Source organism: Megalopta genalis, chromosome 1, assembly GCF_051020955.1.
Source record: "Megalopta genalis isolate 19385.01 chromosome 1, iyMegGena1_principal, whole genome shotgun sequence".
Classification (NCBI taxonomy): Eukaryota; Metazoa; Arthropoda; class Insecta; order Hymenoptera; family Halictidae; genus Megalopta; species Megalopta genalis.
In genome coordinates, this window is record NC_135013.1 from 46,065,590 (window position 1) to 46,082,307 (window position 16,718).

Below are 16,718 nucleotides of genomic sequence, written 5' to 3' on the forward strand. Positions count from 1 at the left end.
AATTATCTGTTACTAAAATTTTAACCATACTTTCATAGATTTCATATAATCCTCGAGATAAACAAACCTATGTATATCGCACGTCTAAAATGTGTAGCAATAGCAAATTATATTTTTTTTAACCTACAAGTAATAATGGTTTATAACATGTTTGTTAGGAAAGTGTAAATGTGCTTGTTTATGCATTGCAGATATGCACTTGATGCACTAGGATTGAAGAGATACTACTGTAGAAACTTTTGAATTATGCACCATTGGAAAAAATAGATGACATTCTCAATATTCATCCCCATACTTCATCTTGTACATTAATGCACATGTTGTAATATAATTGTATAAATTAGTTACGCGATAATTGTGATGGATGATAAAAATAAAGCACCTTGATCCATATATGTTTCATAAATGGCTTTAGAATATAGACACCATATGTTACTACTTTGTAAACTACCATGGCATTCTTTCGATTGTATATGTAATAAGTACGAAAAATAAATACACAAATTGTAGTGTAAAATGTATTTTATAACTGTATTTGTTGCATCTTGATCATCATTTTACCATAAATGTGTAAAAATTTTAACAGTTATGTAAAAAGTTGATTTGTTTACAAAAAAGTCTTCCGGCAAAAAACATTGTTATGATAAAACATTCTTTTTTTTACGTTTCATAGTAAATGCAACGTAGAAGTGTGAAACATTTTATACACTCTGTACGCCTATCACAGTATTCCAACTATTCCATGAAATTGTCTTCGCTGGTTAGCGATCTATCTTGAAATGGACAATTACGTGTTCGCGGGCTTCATTTTACATAAGAATCGCAGGTGCAACATCTTCACCTCGTCCTTGTTCAGTTTCACTACACCCTCCTGGTTGTCTATGGAAAGTAGCATGCCTACGGCTTCTCTGTCTTCACCGATTATGACCTTGACCCTGTCACCTCGCGAGGGTACCACTGGTTCAAGTTCCTCGCAGACCAGATTCACGACTCTATCTTCGACTGGCAAGAAGACAGCGCACATGCCACCCTATAAATAGATTCCAATCATGAATACTTCCAGCTGTTCAAGGTAATTTTCTCCACTATGAAATATTTCCAATTTTAACCCTTTATACTCGTAACAGTAGTTACAACGCTCGCATTTGTTTTCATTTCTAAACATTACTTCTTCATAAACTTCTGTCGAAATAACCTTCTTAGAAAATACACTGTAAACTTTAATGTATGCTTGATAATACTCACGGATATTCCTCGAATAACACCCTGTTGTCCAGCGAGCAAAGGATCCTGATGAGTATCCCGAATTCTCACCTCAATGTCTGTAGTATGCCATTCGGTTCCTCCTATGATGCCGATACTGGTATCCAAACCTGCACCTGGTGTTTGCGGATTATATGGACTGCCCGCAGCTCCTGCGAGAAGGCAACATTAGAAGTATTCTTTACAAAACGATGGTACTTGAAGAATAGCACTTACCAGGAGTCATTGGACTATAGCCCATCGGTGAGGGAGTAGCAAAGGCTCCATGTGGACTGGTGGTGTATCCAGTACCACTTGGTGAAGGAGTAGCAACGTAGCCTGCAGGACTAGGACTAGCTGTTGCACTCCCAGCTGGACTAGGACTCGGTTGGTACGAGCTGAAACTCTGCTCTGACCCGTACATTGTGCCAGGTGTTTGTGGCGTAAACGGGCCACCGGTGGGAGGATAACCTGGAGCGTAACCTGGGGATCCACCCTCCTCCATGCTGTAACTGTCGAAGTCATTTGTCCTTGCGGGAGTGTTAGTAACCGCTGGGTCCCAGGCACCTGATTGTCCCGGTGTTCGTGAGCCGTCATGGGACGGTGTCATCGAGCCGTAATGAGGTGTACGAGAACCATCTGCAAATATAGCATTGTACAATTATTATACTCGTATTCTTGAATCGTGTGTAAAGTGAATAAGACAAACTTTGAGGATACTCACTCTCATACATAGGTGTCTGTGAACCATGCATAGGTGTTTTCGATCCATCTCTGGCATACATCGGAGTTTGACTGCCGGCAACGTAAGCTGGTGTTCTGTTGTAGCTGCTGAAGCCACCATCTTTGGTCGGCACACTGACGTTCGCAATGTGCGACCTGTTCACGGAGATGGTCTGGCAGGAGGAATGCAACTCCACACGCACTGTCGTCTCCGTGGTATCCTTTACAATTCCGACATTTCCTTTGTATGGTCCACCGGTTATCTTTATGGTGGTTCCTATCAGTTCCCTGTCTCGGCGGAATCCGCCACCGCGGCTTCTGCCGCCTCTTCCTCCACCACCGCCTCCGCCTTTGGCAAAGCCACCTCTACAAACAATTTGTATGGCCCAAGGTTACTTTTCTACCTTTGACTTTCCGAATGAAATATTTAAGTAGTCTACCATGCGTAAAGAATAACAGAAAAATTGTGGAAATCCTACTTACCCGCTAGGATGCATCGGCGAAGCTATTCTCGGTGACATGAATCCTGCTACCGGTGTCATAGAATTCATGCCAGACTTGTTCCCGCCAGATAGTTGCAAATGTCTCGTCTTGCAAACGAATATTCCACCGTTGTCCACGAACATCCTCGAATGTAGAAACGCGAAGCTTCTGTACAGATGTTTGATCTCACCACCTCTTCCAGCATGAGGTCCATCCACCACCTTCACAATGTCCTTCTTCTGTATGGTATTTTGCTGCGAGTCCAACGCAACCGCGTTTCTGTTCTCCCGACGTTTTGTTAAGCCTTGCGGTCTAGCCTCAATCACTTTTCCATGCATGGACAGGACATGGAAGTTCTCGCGTTCAAGACGAACAATTACACCTACTGTTTGTGCGTCCAATTGTACTAAATCGCCCCATTGGAACTGACCCAAGCTGTCCACACCGGTGGCCATGTCGGAACAAAGTTGCAAATCTCTAGGAAGGACCTCGAGCTCGTGCATCGATAGATCAGAGAATAAAACCACTCTATTTTGTTCTACCCGAACGATTAGACCTGTGTCACCTTCGTACCTTCCGGCAACAACCTGCAAGTAATTGGTAACGTATAATTTGAATCAGTCATTTGTAAGAGCCGAAAGTTATTTGTTATTATCGGAGCGACCTCCGAAATCACAACAGTCGATCGGTGCTCGCGGACTCCCATGTGTTAACCCCACGTGACGTACGTGCGCATGACCTAAACATCGAGATGCTGGTAGGACGATCGGCGACCGTTGGGCGCTGGTCGTGCGAAACGGCCAAATTCGTAAGAAGGCTCTTAACGTTCGGCCAGAGCACCGACAAAAGGACGCGCTCGCAGAGCACGAGGCAGAATGCGACGAACGTCGACACGCAATTTACGAACACGCTCGCAAATAAGATTACGATACGGAATTACAATATGCATAACGAACACGGTTTACGGCTTCGGCATGCGATTACGAGAATTATTGTATACTGCCTTATTGTCTTTTTATATTAGATTTTGTATGCGTTACTGTGTATTAATAAATAGAATAGTTTTCTTTTTCTCTTAGCCTCTACACATTGATTATTTTCATACGTACTTTCACGTGATCTCCCATGGTGAAGTATTTTCGTAATTCTGACGCTTGAAATTCTAATGCTTCCTTCAGTTCTTCATGTTTTGGCATGACCATTATCATGTTTCCGTCTATCGAAACGATTTTCCCTTGCAAGTTGATCAATTCACCCTCGCACACTTCGACATTGTCACCAGTACTGAAGGAATGTGTCACAGCAGTGTCCTCTTTGTTTCCAGATACTGGACCTCCGCTTAAATCTATTTCAACACCTTCGGGAGCTTCTTCAAATCTTTCCAATTCGGAGAGGGTTGGTTTTACACCTTCCGCGATGATGGCGCTTGTTGTAAAATTTTTGTACAGGAATCTGAAACGAAATACATAGTATGTATTTTAACTATCCTACCAAAGAAATATTTAATATAAGACATACCCCTTTCTGCTGTATCTGTTTCCCTCGAATATCAAGAAATCACCGTCACTAGTAACTTCTCCACCAATTGCTCGAATAGCTTCAGGGTCAAACGGCTTTGCTGCTGGTCTTCTTTTCTTTTTCCGTTTCAGAGCTTCGGATTCACTTTGCGCTGTTCTCAAAGCCCCGCGTGGCCTTGTATAGTCGATTCTGGGCACTAGCTTCAAGTGAACCTGATTCTGTGCCAAATCAACGTAATCAACTTGCGCTATGTCGTCTTTGTAAATGCCCCTTTTCAATCTAACCCACTGCTTTGCTTTCAGTCCTGTCTGTTCTTTGACCACGCGTAACACATCAGTCATTTCCTTAATCGGTACCATTTGTTGCTTCCAGATACCCATTCTTAAATTTCCCACATTCTCGATAGCGGCTTTTACATGCGGCTGTTTGTAAGCCTCGATGTAAATATAACCCTTTACACCCTCAGGCGCGACAACAGATTTAATCTGAAGTGGTTCATCTAATAAATAAAATGGTGTGGTTAGGAATAACTATAATTATTAATAAAAAATACAGTAATAACGAATTAGTACATACTTGACATTTGATACGTTATGAACTTTCGCATAAGTAGAAGCACTGTCGCCTTCTCCTCTCCAATGCGGCATTTTACCATCCATAAATTAGGATCTTTTACACCCGGCAGTAAAGTCTGTTGAGTGATTTCATCACTCATCTCTTCACCACCATCTCCGAAATGGCGAGCTGCCACAGACTCGTCTGCATACTTCTTCCTCAAGTATTCCTCTATCTCATCTTCTTTCTGAGAGCTGTGAGAAATTGTAAATATTAATTTAGTAAAGAGTTTTTTACAATAATTGCAGATGACAATACTTACTCCCACAAACTAGTTCCTCTGCGCCTTCCTTCAATTTCCCTAGCTGTAGGGCCCAACTCATCTACTTCGTTCCCCACAATACCAATTTCTTGTGCACCCTCTTCCCATTCGTCGTCATCCTCGACTTCGTCATCTACTTCAGCCTCGTCTATGATGAAGCCGCCGTACTTATCTTTCTTCTTTTTCTTTCTAGATCTGTCATCATCTTCTTCCTCCTCCTCTTCATCATACTCACTGCTTCCATCCAAATCTTCCCCTGATTATATATATGAATCACAGAATAAACATATTCCAATAGTCTAAATAATATATTCTTTCTATACCTTCTGGTTCTTCTTCTGGTTCCGCCACATCTTCATCTCCAGACCTAGCTTCCTCTGCTTCGTCTTCTCTGCCATCCTCTGAACTAAAAATTTAATTTGAAAAGACTTTTAGCAGGCATGTGCCTGAAATATTCTTGTAGTTGCAACAACTGTATGCACCAGACTACATTGCGAATTTAAAGTAATGCTGGTTATAACGCTGCGTCATAACGTACGATGTACTTTCTCGTGGAACAAAGTATGAGCTAATGTAATAAAAGTTGATCTATTTTAGTCTCAAAAAACGTGCATGGGTCGTTACGAAGTTAAAGTTAATTAATTTGCACAATGCACAAGATAGAAATTTTGCTCACCCAGACGCCGACCGTGACCGTGATCGAGACCTGCTCGGACTTCTTGAACGCGATCCAGACGGACTTCTACTCCGGGAAACGCTGCGTGATCTTTCTCCGACGCTGCCAGCATCGCTCCCAGCTGCAGACTTCGCAGAACGATTTTCATTCTGTTCGCTTTCGCTGCCACCGCCTTCATGTTCGCTCTCATTATCCGAAACATTACTCGTCTCTGAATCCGACATCTCGCCACGAAATACTACGGAGCTTGGCACACGTGAATTATTGAGCAGCTGTATTATTAGGTTAGATCAACAAGATCAACGCTAGAGGTGAATGCCAGCCAAAAGTTAGAGAACGATGATTTTTGATTTGATGATTTTCCGTAGTGATTTTTTTAGTGACAGATCTTTTTAGTAGTGATTTTTGACCGTGTTGTAACATGTTTCCATCTGACGGACAACGGAAAAAACAGAACGCAGTACCAATCTGATCTTATATGTTTATTACAAAGTTATGCTTCTACCTCGTACACAGAGCCTCAACAAGCTGCAGGAAGTCGAGAACGTAGCGCCTATTTTACGAGGGCAGATAGTGAAATTGTCTTTCTCTGATTAGTCGTCGCTTCACAGTTTTAAACAATGAGAGGGAGTATCGAGGGAACAAGAGAGCACGACACCGGCACAACACACAAGCAAAACAAGTCATACCGACGACCTATGTAGTTTGACTTACTTTATCATGTTTGCGACCTCACTCTACTCGCGCATCCGTTTGTTTGTTGCTCCATTTGAAACACTCGGCGAGATTATTATACGACCTGTACTTTTCGCCCCGTAATTAATTTTCAAAAACCCGTAAGCTACATTTTAGCTAACGTTTTCTAGTTTATGAATCTACACAATTTTGTCAATTTAGTCATCCCAGTATTACTTGTCAACTGTGACAGGCCGCAATCAGTCTTCTACTCGACGAGAAGGATTTTCGATAGCAACAAATAATTTTGCAATTTTATGCGATTTTCATTTTTAAAAATTTGAAAAACAAAGCTGAAACTTGCATTCATATTGTTTTAGAATACATATTTAATACATATTTAAATTAGTAATTAGAGAAACAATAACCTTTTCTATGCATATAGTTCCACTGTTTAATAACTACGACTATTTTCAGGGCCTCAAATTCATGCAAGCAGAAAAGTACGCCCTTATTCATTCCAGAAGTGAGAATGTCGATGCCAGAATAAAATGTAATTTTATGTACATTACATATAACGAAATTAGCCTCACAAGAGTATTCGTACGTTACGAACTCCTTGCGTACAAAATCAAAGTATTTAGATATTTAGATGGCCTTGGTGTGATATCTTGTTCGACATACTAGACGTTACATTCGTCCTCAGTATCGGTACACCAAATTCAATCTGTGTTTGAAATTTCAAAATCATGATTTTCTTTTTAACGCAATCATATTTAGTTTCTATATTCGTATGGAGTGTGAAAGGACAAAACCAAAGAGGTACAAGAATGTATCATGGCGATAGATTATAACGGTGAAAAATGAATTATAAAAATTAAAAAGAATTTTCAAATTCGATGCGGCATGACTTCCTATTGTCCGATCAATTTCAGATTTTGCGTAGACTATTTTTTCATGTAATGACATTATTCTGGAGGGTGTGTCGAAAAAAAGTGGCAGCTTGTTAATAATACAAATTAAAAAACAAATGAAATAATAGTTCCGAGGAAGAAAGTACACACCTAACCAACAATAATCTTCTTGTCCGAACGCTCACACATGCTAAGACTTTTCGACCTTCATGACTTTTCCAATCGAATCATAGAAGCGACAAAAACCTCTTGTGTTCCCATGGGGCAAAAAGTATAAATCGTATATCGCGCCGCGTGTTTCAGATGGAGCATCAGGCAAACGGATGCGCGAGAAGGGTGAGATCGCAAGCATGGTAGAGCGAGACGGCCTAAGTTCTTGCCGGTGTGGACACTCCCGCATACGGCCCGTTGGTTTTCTTCTGTCTTTCAATCATCTCCCGCTTTCTTTTTAAACCAACTGCGCGGATCTGGATGCGCGTTAAAATGCTGTCTCTCCGTCACGGAATAAACTATACCAGAAACGAAACTCTTGTCAAAAGTTGGAACCTTCAATCTTTTCGTCGTCGAATCGTCAATTTGAGTGACCCTGTCTGAACGTTCCAGATAAAGAAATTATTTATTAATGTTTATTTTACTATTAATTAATTACTATAATGATCACAAGTTCTTCCTTCGTAACCCTCATACGTTACTTGGGATGAACATTTGTTCATGTTTTAGATTTGTACTATATAAATTTCTACTTCTCTGCGATTGTTTTTTTATTCGACACATTCGTTTAATATAGTATGAGATTGGGAATAAAACACAATTGGTAGAAGTAGAAGATAAAATAGGAATAGGTGAAAACTGTGAAATAATCTTTTATTTTCCTGTGTTCGTAATGCGAGGACACAAATCTATACGTTGTGCACTGGATGTACAACAAAGTTCTGTGCACGGGAAGTTCGTTCGTGAGTATCACAAAAGTTCCACCTCGAAGAAACGTTCTATGACCACAGCTTGCCTCCGAGCGTAAAGATTATGTATATGTGTATATACATAGTTTCCCCTATTAGAACCTCGCCACAAACTAATTGGCATGCAAAATATTTTTATTTACACCAATAGTGTTCACGGAAGGCATTCGAAAAGCACATTACATATTCAAACCATAGTATTCTCCCCTTTCCTACAAATTCTCACACTTCTAATAATTTGTTTCTGTCATTTCTTATTTCCATTCCAATATTCGGTACAGTTAGATTTCGTGTTAATTTTTGTCTTATAAAAGCGAAAAGTATGAGACCGCAAGCACAGTAAAATGAGACGGCCTAAGTTTTCATTGGAGTGGACACTCAACATAGAGCCGCTGCTTTCGTTCTGTCTCTCTCGATCATCAGCCGTTCTCTTTCTAAGGACCGGGTGTGCAGTAAAATGGCGAGGATAAAAATGCTTACTATGGTGAAGCAGAATTGCTCACTTAAGGTGAGCCATGACTGTACAGTTTAATTGTGTTTTAAGTATTCTTTTAGTACGTATGGATTTATAGTAGTGTGTGAGTAAGAGGAAATTAATTTGTGTAATAAAATTTTAATGAATCTATAGGATAATTATAACAAGTTTTATCGGACAGTGTAAACAAGAGTTTTAACTTCCGTGTGTAAAGTTCCCTAACTTGCTAGAAGTGCATATCGTATTCACCGTTATTCTTTGGCAAATAGACAAAAATGAAAATATAACAAAAATAGACAAAAATGGCGGAAGTAAAATCACGTCGCGTCGCTCAAACAGAAGATTTATCAAATGTTGAGTTTGAAACCAGTGAAGATGTGGAGGTCATTCCCACATTTGATAATATGGGACTCAGAGATGAATTATTACGAGGAATCTATGCCTACGGTATTATAATAATTCTATATTTTTGTGTAGCATGTAAACATATATAACCTATTTGCCAAGTTTCTGTTTGATTACTTTAATTTACACGCATACGAAGACGTCATTGATAGTCTCATTTCGTTAATATTATTCTCATTTACTTCCTATTTATATATATAAAATTCCTATAGACGCAATATTTTTATTGCAGGTTTCGAGAAACCTTCTGCTATTCAGCAAAGGTCCGTCAAGCCCATAATGAAAGGACGAGACGTAATTGCACAAGCCCAATCTGGTACAGGAAAGACAGCGACATTTTCGATTGCTATACTGCAGTCTTTAGATACACAAGTTAGAGAAACACAAGTCTTGGTACTTTCTCCTACGAGAGAATTGGCAACTCAAATACAAAAGGTTATCCTGGCATTGGGCGATTTTATGAATGTACAGTGTCATGCATGTATTGGAGGTACCAATCTAGGAGAAGACATTAGAAAATTAGATTATGGACAACATGTTGTATCCGGAACACCTGGCAGAGTATTTGGTAAATACATAACATAGTTAACAAAACTGATGTTACAAACATAAAATAGATTTATGGATAATTCTATGTTATTTTCAGATATGATAGAAAGAAGAGTTCTCAGGACAAGGGCAATTAAGATGCTAGTCCTTGATGAATCAGATGAAATGTTAAACAAAGGTTTTAAGGAACAAATTTATGATGTATACAGATATTTGCCTCCTGCGACACAAGTAGTATTAGTATCTGCTACATTACCACATGAAATTCTTGAAATGACTAGTAAATTTATGACAGATCCAGTTCGTATTTTAGTTAAACGGTAAGATACAGCTTTATAGATTCAACTTTGAATAATTGTTTCGACAGTAATAATTCATGATTAATTGCAGCGATGAATTGACATTGGAAAGAATGAAGCAGTTCTTTGTTGCTGTAGAAAGGGAGGAAGAGAAATTTGATACGTTATGTGATTTGTACGATATACTGACAATAACACAGGCTGTAATCTTTTGCAACACCAAGCGTAAAGTAGATTGGTTGACAGAAAAAATGAGAGAAGCTAATTTTGAAGAAAGGGACAACATTAGGAAAGAGTTCAGATCTGGTCAAAGGTATGTTCATTAAACGTACATTACTGTATAAATAAAATGTATGATATTTACAATATATTTTAATTTTATAGTCGTGTACTAATAACAACTGATGTCTGGGCAAGAGGAATAGATGTACAACAAGTATCCCTTGTAATCAATTATGACTTACCCAACAATCGTGAGTTATACATTCATAGAATAGGTCGGTCAGGTCGTTTTGGCAGAAAGGGTGTTTCTATAAGTTTTGTTAAAACTGACGACATCAGGATTCTGCGAGACATCGAACAATATTATTCCACACAAATTGATGAGATGCCGATGAATGTAGCGGTTTTAATAGACGACTGTATTAACTAAGAATTTAAACAAAACTCTCCTGTTTTGTTCTGCATTACTTTATAAAAAAAAGGAGTTCAATTATTAATTAATTATTATTAATTATATTAAGTATTATAATTAACTTAAATATAATGTATCAATAGAAACATAAGGATAAAAACGGAGCGAGAAGATTTATAATTATTATTTTATTATTTATATTACAATCTTTATATTGTATTATTTACATCTAACACAATATATGTCAAGAAGAAACTGCAGTATTATTGTTGTGTAGAATATATGTGTATTGCAGAGAATAATGCTTTGATATGTACATGGATATTATCTATTAAAGTAAAAGTACGTTTGCTGTTAAGATGAAACTGTGAGCTTAATTGTTCCGACGTGTCCTTCATAGACTTCAATAATGCTTTTACGGAAGATGAATTTCTATCTGTTGGTTTCATATTAATTTGCAATTGAGTCAACGAGTCGTTGTGCCACGTGTCACTTGTTCTTGCGGGACTGTTATATTTATATAACCGCTGGGTCCCAGGCCCCTGATTGTCCCGGCGTTCGTGAGCCGTCCTGGGACGGTGTCATCGAGCCGTAATGAGGTGTACGAGAACCATCTGCAAATATAGCATTGTACAATTATTATACCCGTATTCTTGAATCGTGTGTAAAGTGAATAAGACAAACTTTGGGGATACTCACTCTCATACATAGGTGTCTGTGAACCATACGTAGGTGTTTTCGATCCATCTCTGGCATACATCGGAGTTTGACTGCCGGCAACGTAAGCTGGTGTTCTGTTGCTGCTGTAGCTGCTGAAGCCACCATCTCTGCTCGTCACATTGACATTCGCAATATGCGATCTGTTCACGGCGATTGTCTGGCAGGAGGAATGCAACTCCACACGCACTGCCCCGTCTGGGATGGTATCCTTTACAATCCCGATATTTCCTTTGTATGGTCCACCGGTTATCTTTATGGAGGTTCCTATCAGTTCTCTGTCTCGGCTGAATCCGCCACCGTAGTTTCTGCCGCCTCTGCACCCACCACTGCCGCCACCGCTGCCTCCACCTCTGCCACCACCTCTGCCTCTACCTCTGCCACCTCCACTACTACCGCCACTGTCTCCACCACTGCCACCGCCTCTGCTTCCGCCACTGCCACCGCCTCTGCTCCCACCACTGCCGTCGCCTCTGCTTCCACCACTGCCGTCGCCTCTGCCTTCGCTACTGCCACCGCCTCTGCCTCCACCTCCACCACTGCCACCGCCTCTGGCAAAGCCACTTCTACAAACAATTTGTATGTCCCAAGGTTACTTTTTTATCTTTGACTTTCAAAATGAAATATTTAAGTAGTCTACCCTGCGTAAAGAATAACAGAAAAATTGTGGAAATCCTACTTACCCGCTAGGATGCATCGGCGAAGCTATTCTCGGTGACATGAATCCTGCCACCGGTGTCATAGAATTCATGCCAGACTTGTTCCCGCCACACAGTTCCAAATGTCTCGTCTTGCAAACGAACATTCCGCCGTTGTCCACGAACATCCTCGAATATAGAAACGCAAAGTTTCTATAGAGATGTCTTATTCTCCCATCTCTTCCGGCGTGGGGCCCATCCACCACTTTCACAATGTCTTTTCGTATCACATTTTGCTGTGAATCTAACGCAAACGTGTTTTTGCTCTCCCAACGTTTTTTTAAGCCTTGAGGTCTAGCTTCAATCACTTTTCCATGCATGGACAGAACATGGAAGTTCTCGCGTCCAAGACGGACAATTACACCTACTGTCTGTGCGTCCAAGTGTACTAAATCGCCCAACTCGAACTGACCTAAGCTGTCCACACCGGTTGCCACGTCGGGACAAAGTTGCAAATCTGTAGGAAGGACCTCGAGCTCGTGCATCGACAGATCGGGGAATAAAATCACTCTATTTTCATCCACCCGAATGATTAGACCTGTTTCACCTACGTACCTCCCGGCAATAACCTGCAAGTAATTGGTAACGTATAATTTGAATCAGTCATTTGTAAGAGCCGAAAGTTATTTGTTATTATCGGAGCGACCTCCGAAATCACAACAGTCGATCGGTGCTCGCGGACTCCCATGCGTTAACCCCACGTGAGATACGTGTGTATGATCTAAACTTCGCGACGCTGCTAGGACGATCGGCGGCCATTGGGCGCTGGTCGAGCAAAACGGACAAATTCGTAAGAAGACTCGTAATGTTCGGCCGGAGCACCGACAAAAGGATGCGCTCGCAGAGCACGAGGCAGAACGCGACGAACGTCGGCATGCAATTTACGATCACGCTCGCAAATAAGATTACGATACTGTATTACAATATAATGAACACGATTTACGACTTCGGCATGCGATTACGAGAATTATTGTATACTGCTTTACTGTCTTTTTGTATTGTATTTTATGTGTATCACTGTTTAGTAAGATAAATAGAATAGTTTTTTGTTCTCTTAGTCTCTACACATTAATTATTTTCATACGTACTTTCACGTGATCTCCCATTTTGAAGTATTTTTTCAACTCTGACGCTTGACATTCTAATGCTTCCTTTAGCTCTTCATGTTTTGGCATGACCATTATCTTGTTTCCGTCTATCGAAACGATCTTCCCTTGCAAGTTGGCCAATTCACCCTCGCACACTTCGACATTGTCACCAGTACTGAAGGAATGTGTCACAGCAGTGTCCTCTTTGTTTCCAGATACTGGACCTCCGCTTAAATCTATTTCAACACCTTCGGGAGCTTCTTCAAATGTTTCCAATTCGGAGAGGGTTGGTTTTACACCTTCCGCGATGATGGCGCTTGTTTTAAAATTTTTGTACAGGAATCTGGAACGAAATACATAGTATGTATTTTAACTATCCTACCAAAGAAATATAAATATTAAATATTAAAATATAAGACATACCCCTTTCTGCTGTATCTGTTTCCCTCGAATATCAAGAAATCACCGTCACTAGTAACTTCTCCACCAATTGCTCGAATAGCTTCAGGGTCAAACGGCTTTGCTGCTGGTCTTCTTTTCTTTTTCCGTTTCAGAGCTTCGGATTCACATTCCTCAGTTTTCAAAGCCCCGCGAGGCCTTGTATAGTCGATTCTAGGTAATAGCTTCAAGTGAACCTGATTCTGTGTCAAATCAACGTAATCCACTTGCGCTATGTCGTCTTTGTAAGTGCCCCTCTTCAATCTGACCCACTGCTTTGCTCTCAGTCCTGTCTGTTGTTTGACCACGCGTAACACATCAGTCATTTCCTTAATCGGTACCATTTGTTGCTTCCAGATACTCATTTTTAAACTTCCCACATCCTCGATAGCGGCTTTTACATGCGCCTGTTTGTAAGCCTCGACGTAAATACAACCCTTTAAACCCTCAGGCGCGACAACAGATTTAATCTGAAGTGGTTCATCTAATAAATAAAATGGTGTGGTTAGAAATAACTATAATTATTAATAAAAAATACAGTAATAACGAATTAGTGCATACTTGTCGTTTGATACGTTATGAACTTCCGCATAAGTAGAAACGCAGTCGCCTTCTCCTCTCCAATGCGGCATTTTACCATCCATAAATTAGGATCTTTTACTCCTGGCAGTAAAGACTTTTGAGTGATTTCATCACTCATCTCTTCGCCACCATCTCCGAAATGGCGAGCTGCCACAGACTCGTCTGCATACTTCTTCGTCAAGTATTCCTCTATCTCATCTTCTTTCCGAGAGCTGTCAAAAATTGTAAATATTAATTTAGTAAAGAGTTTTTTACATTATTTGCAGATGACAATACTTACTCCCACAAACTAGTTTCTCTGCGTCTTCCTTCAATTTCCCTAGCTGTAGGCCCCACCTCATCTACTTCGTTCCTTACGATACCAATTTCGTGTACACCCTCTTCCCATTCGTCGTCATCCTCGACTTCGTCATCTACTTCAGCCTCGTCTATGATGAAGCCGCCGTACTTGTTTCTTTTTGTTCTCTTTCGAGATCTGTCATCATCTTCTTCCTCCTCCTCTTCATCACATTCACTGCTTCCATCCGAATCTTTCCCTGATTATATATATGAATCATAGAATAAACATATTCCAATACTCTAAATAATATTCTTTATACCTTCTGGTTCTTGTTCTGGTTCTTGTTCTGGTTCTTGTTCTGATTCTTGTTCTGATTCTTGTTCTGGTTCTTGTTCTGGTTCTTGTTCTGGTTCTTGTTCTGGTTCTTGTTCTGGTTCTTGTTCTGGAAAACAAGAATGTTCGTCAGAACAAGAATGTTCGTCAGAACAAGAATGTTCGTCAGAACAAGAATGTTCTGGTTCTGCTGAATCTTCTCTCTCATCTCCAGACTTAGCTTCTTCTGCTTCGTCTTCACTGCTATCCTCCGAACTAAAAATTTAATTTGAAATACTGTTATATATAATGATTATAGATTATTACTATTATATATTCTTGTAGTTGCAACAACTATATGCACCACACTACATTGCGAATTTAAAGTAATGCTGGTAATAACGCGGCGTCATAATATACAATGTTCTTTTTCTTGGAACATATTTCGAAGTATGAACTAATGTAATAAAAGTTGATCTATTTTAGCTTCAATAAACATGCACGAGTCGTTACGAAGTAAAGTTAATTAATTTGTACAATGCACAAGGTAGAAATTTTGCTCACCTAGACGTCGACGAAGACCGTGATGACCGGGAGGAGCTGCTGGAACTTGTTGAACGTGTTCCAGATGAACTTCTACTCCGGGGAACGCTGCGTGATCTTTCTTCGACGCTGCCAGCATCGCTCTCAGCTGCAGACTTCACAGAACGATTTTCATCCTGTTCGCTTTCGCTGCCACTGTCTTCATGTTCGCTCTCATTATCCGAAACATTACTCTTCTCTGAATCCGACATCTCGCCACGAAATACTACGGTTCTTGTCACACGCGAATTATTTAGCAGCAGGATTATAAAGCTAGATCAACAAGATCAACACTACAAGTGAACGCCAGCCAAAAGTTAGAACGATGATTTTTGATTAACGATTTTAGATTGATGATTTTTAGTAGTGATTTTTGTAGTGATAGATTTTTTTAGTAGCACTTTTTGACCGTGTTATATAATATGTTTCCATCCGACGGACAAAGGAACAAACACAGAACGCAAACTAATCTGATAAAATTGTAAACATATAAGATATGTTTACGAAGATCTCTCAACACTTCTACCTCGCACGTACAACCTCAACAAACAGAATGGATTCGAGAACGTAGCCCCCATTTATACGAGCGCAGGCAGTGAAATTGTCTTTCTCTGATTGGTCGACGCTTCACAGGTAGGCAGTACCGCCCTCACAGTTTTAAACAAAGAGAGGGAGTGTCGAGGGAACAAGAGAGCACGACACCGGCACAACACATAAGCGAAACAAGTCACACCGACGACCTGTATAGTTTGTCTTACTTTATCATGTTTGCTATCTCACTTTATTCGCGCATCCGTTTGCTTGGTGCTCCATTTGAAACACTCGGCGAGATATTATACGACCTGTACTTTTCGCCCCGTAATTAATTTTCAAAAACCCGTAAGCTACATTTTAGCTAACGTTTTCTAGTTTATGAATCTACACAATTTTGTCAATTTTGTCAATTTAGTCATCCCAGTATTACTTGTCAACTGTGACAGGCCGCAATCAGTCTTCTACTCGACGAGAAGGATTTTCGATAGCAACAAATAATTTTGCAATTTTATGCGATTTTCATTTTTAAAAATTTGAAAAACAAAGCTGACACTTGCATTCATATTGTTTTAGAAAGACTACGTATTTAAAATAGTAATTACCTACAAAAACATTCTCAAACTCAGAGATTTAGAGAATTAAAGTTAAGAATTATTGAAGATTGAAAGATTAAAAAACTATATGAAAAAATTCTGAAACGTGTAGTAGAAATATTGATTCGCAATCTACAACGAAACGCGGAATATAAGGAAATAGTTGCGTTGTTCGTTGATTCGGGTTACAAAGAAAATCGCATTTTATTCTGGCATCGATATTCTCACTTCTGGAATTAATAAGGACGAACTTTCCTGCTTCCATGAATTCGAGACCCTGGAAATAGCCGTAATTATTAAATAGTGGAACTATTTCGAGTAGAGATTAATCGAACTATATAGAAAAGGTTATTGTTGCCTCTATGGTGCGATCGGAAAAGGCGCTAAAGTTCGACGTCAGTTTGGCCAGTCAGTCCTCTCATTTGTGCAAATCGTAATTGCTCACATCGTGGCCCGACATTAAGG

At 39.9% G+C, this 16,718-nt stretch overlaps 3 protein-coding genes and 1 long non-coding RNA gene across 9 annotated transcripts in view; 2 read left to right on the forward strand and 2 right to left on the reverse strand.

Moving 5' to 3' along the window:
• The window catches only part of LOC117229376 (uncharacterized), a 57,521-nt gene extending 50,427 nt beyond the window's left edge, over positions 1-7,094 (forward strand). Inside the window, exons 6-8 of one of the 2 annotated variants that reach the window (XR_013037128.1) lie at positions 192-1,072; positions 3,773-6,355; positions 6,672-7,094. This is a non-coding gene — a long non-coding RNA (uncharacterized LOC117229376). The remainder of the gene's footprint in view (positions 1-191; positions 1,073-3,772; positions 6,356-6,671) is intronic. The other variant, XR_013037129.1, reaches the window with a different exon arrangement.
• LOC143263797 (transcription elongation factor SPT5-like) lies at positions 505-5,743 on the reverse strand. The gene is made up of 11 exons (XM_076528515.1): positions 5,520-5,743; positions 5,167-5,249; positions 4,844-5,099; positions 4,543-4,775; positions 3,967-4,465; positions 3,558-3,900; positions 2,449-3,035; positions 1,967-2,331; positions 1,480-1,881; positions 1,246-1,415; positions 505-1,030 (listed from the first exon to the last, which is right to left on the reverse strand). Exons 1-11 carry the CDS (start codon positions 5,741-5,743, stop codon positions 788-790), a joined length of 3,405 nt encoding a protein of 1,134 aa, XP_076384630.1. The 3' UTR covers positions 505-787.
• An 838-nt stretch (positions 7,095-7,932) lies between the features above and the next one.
• Positions 7,933-10,794, forward strand: LOC143258739 (eukaryotic initiation factor 4A-III-like). Of its 5 annotated transcripts, none has more exons than XM_076528532.1 (7): positions 7,937-8,061; positions 8,382-8,621; positions 8,696-8,989; positions 9,180-9,515; positions 9,594-9,816; positions 9,887-10,108; positions 10,180-10,794. In XM_076528532.1, the coding sequence occupies exons 3-7, from the start codon at positions 8,845-8,847 to the stop codon at positions 10,445-10,447; spliced, it is 1,194 nt and encodes a 397-aa protein (XP_076384647.1). In that variant the 5' UTR covers positions 7,937-8,061; positions 8,382-8,621; positions 8,696-8,844; the 3' UTR covers positions 10,448-10,794. The 5 variants fall into 5 exon arrangements, with proteins under 5 accessions (XP_076384650.1, XP_076384651.1, XP_076384647.1 ...); XM_076528534.1 differs by having other exon boundaries at positions 8,382-8,575; XM_076528535.1 differs by lacking the exon at positions 8,696-8,989 and having other exon boundaries at positions 7,933-8,061; positions 8,382-8,645.
• Positions 10,603-15,661, reverse strand: LOC143263800 (transcription elongation factor SPT5-like). Its single transcript, XM_076528519.1, has 9 exons — positions 15,109-15,661; positions 14,552-14,820; positions 14,233-14,488; positions 13,932-14,164; positions 13,356-13,854; positions 12,933-13,275; positions 11,830-12,413; positions 11,129-11,712; positions 10,603-11,043 (listed from the first exon to the last, which is right to left on the reverse strand). Exons 1-9 carry the CDS (start codon positions 15,336-15,338, stop codon positions 10,946-10,948), a joined length of 3,096 nt encoding a protein of 1,031 aa, XP_076384634.1. The 5' UTR covers positions 15,339-15,661; the 3' UTR covers positions 10,603-10,945.
• Between the last annotated feature and the right edge of the window lie 1,057 nt (positions 15,662-16,718).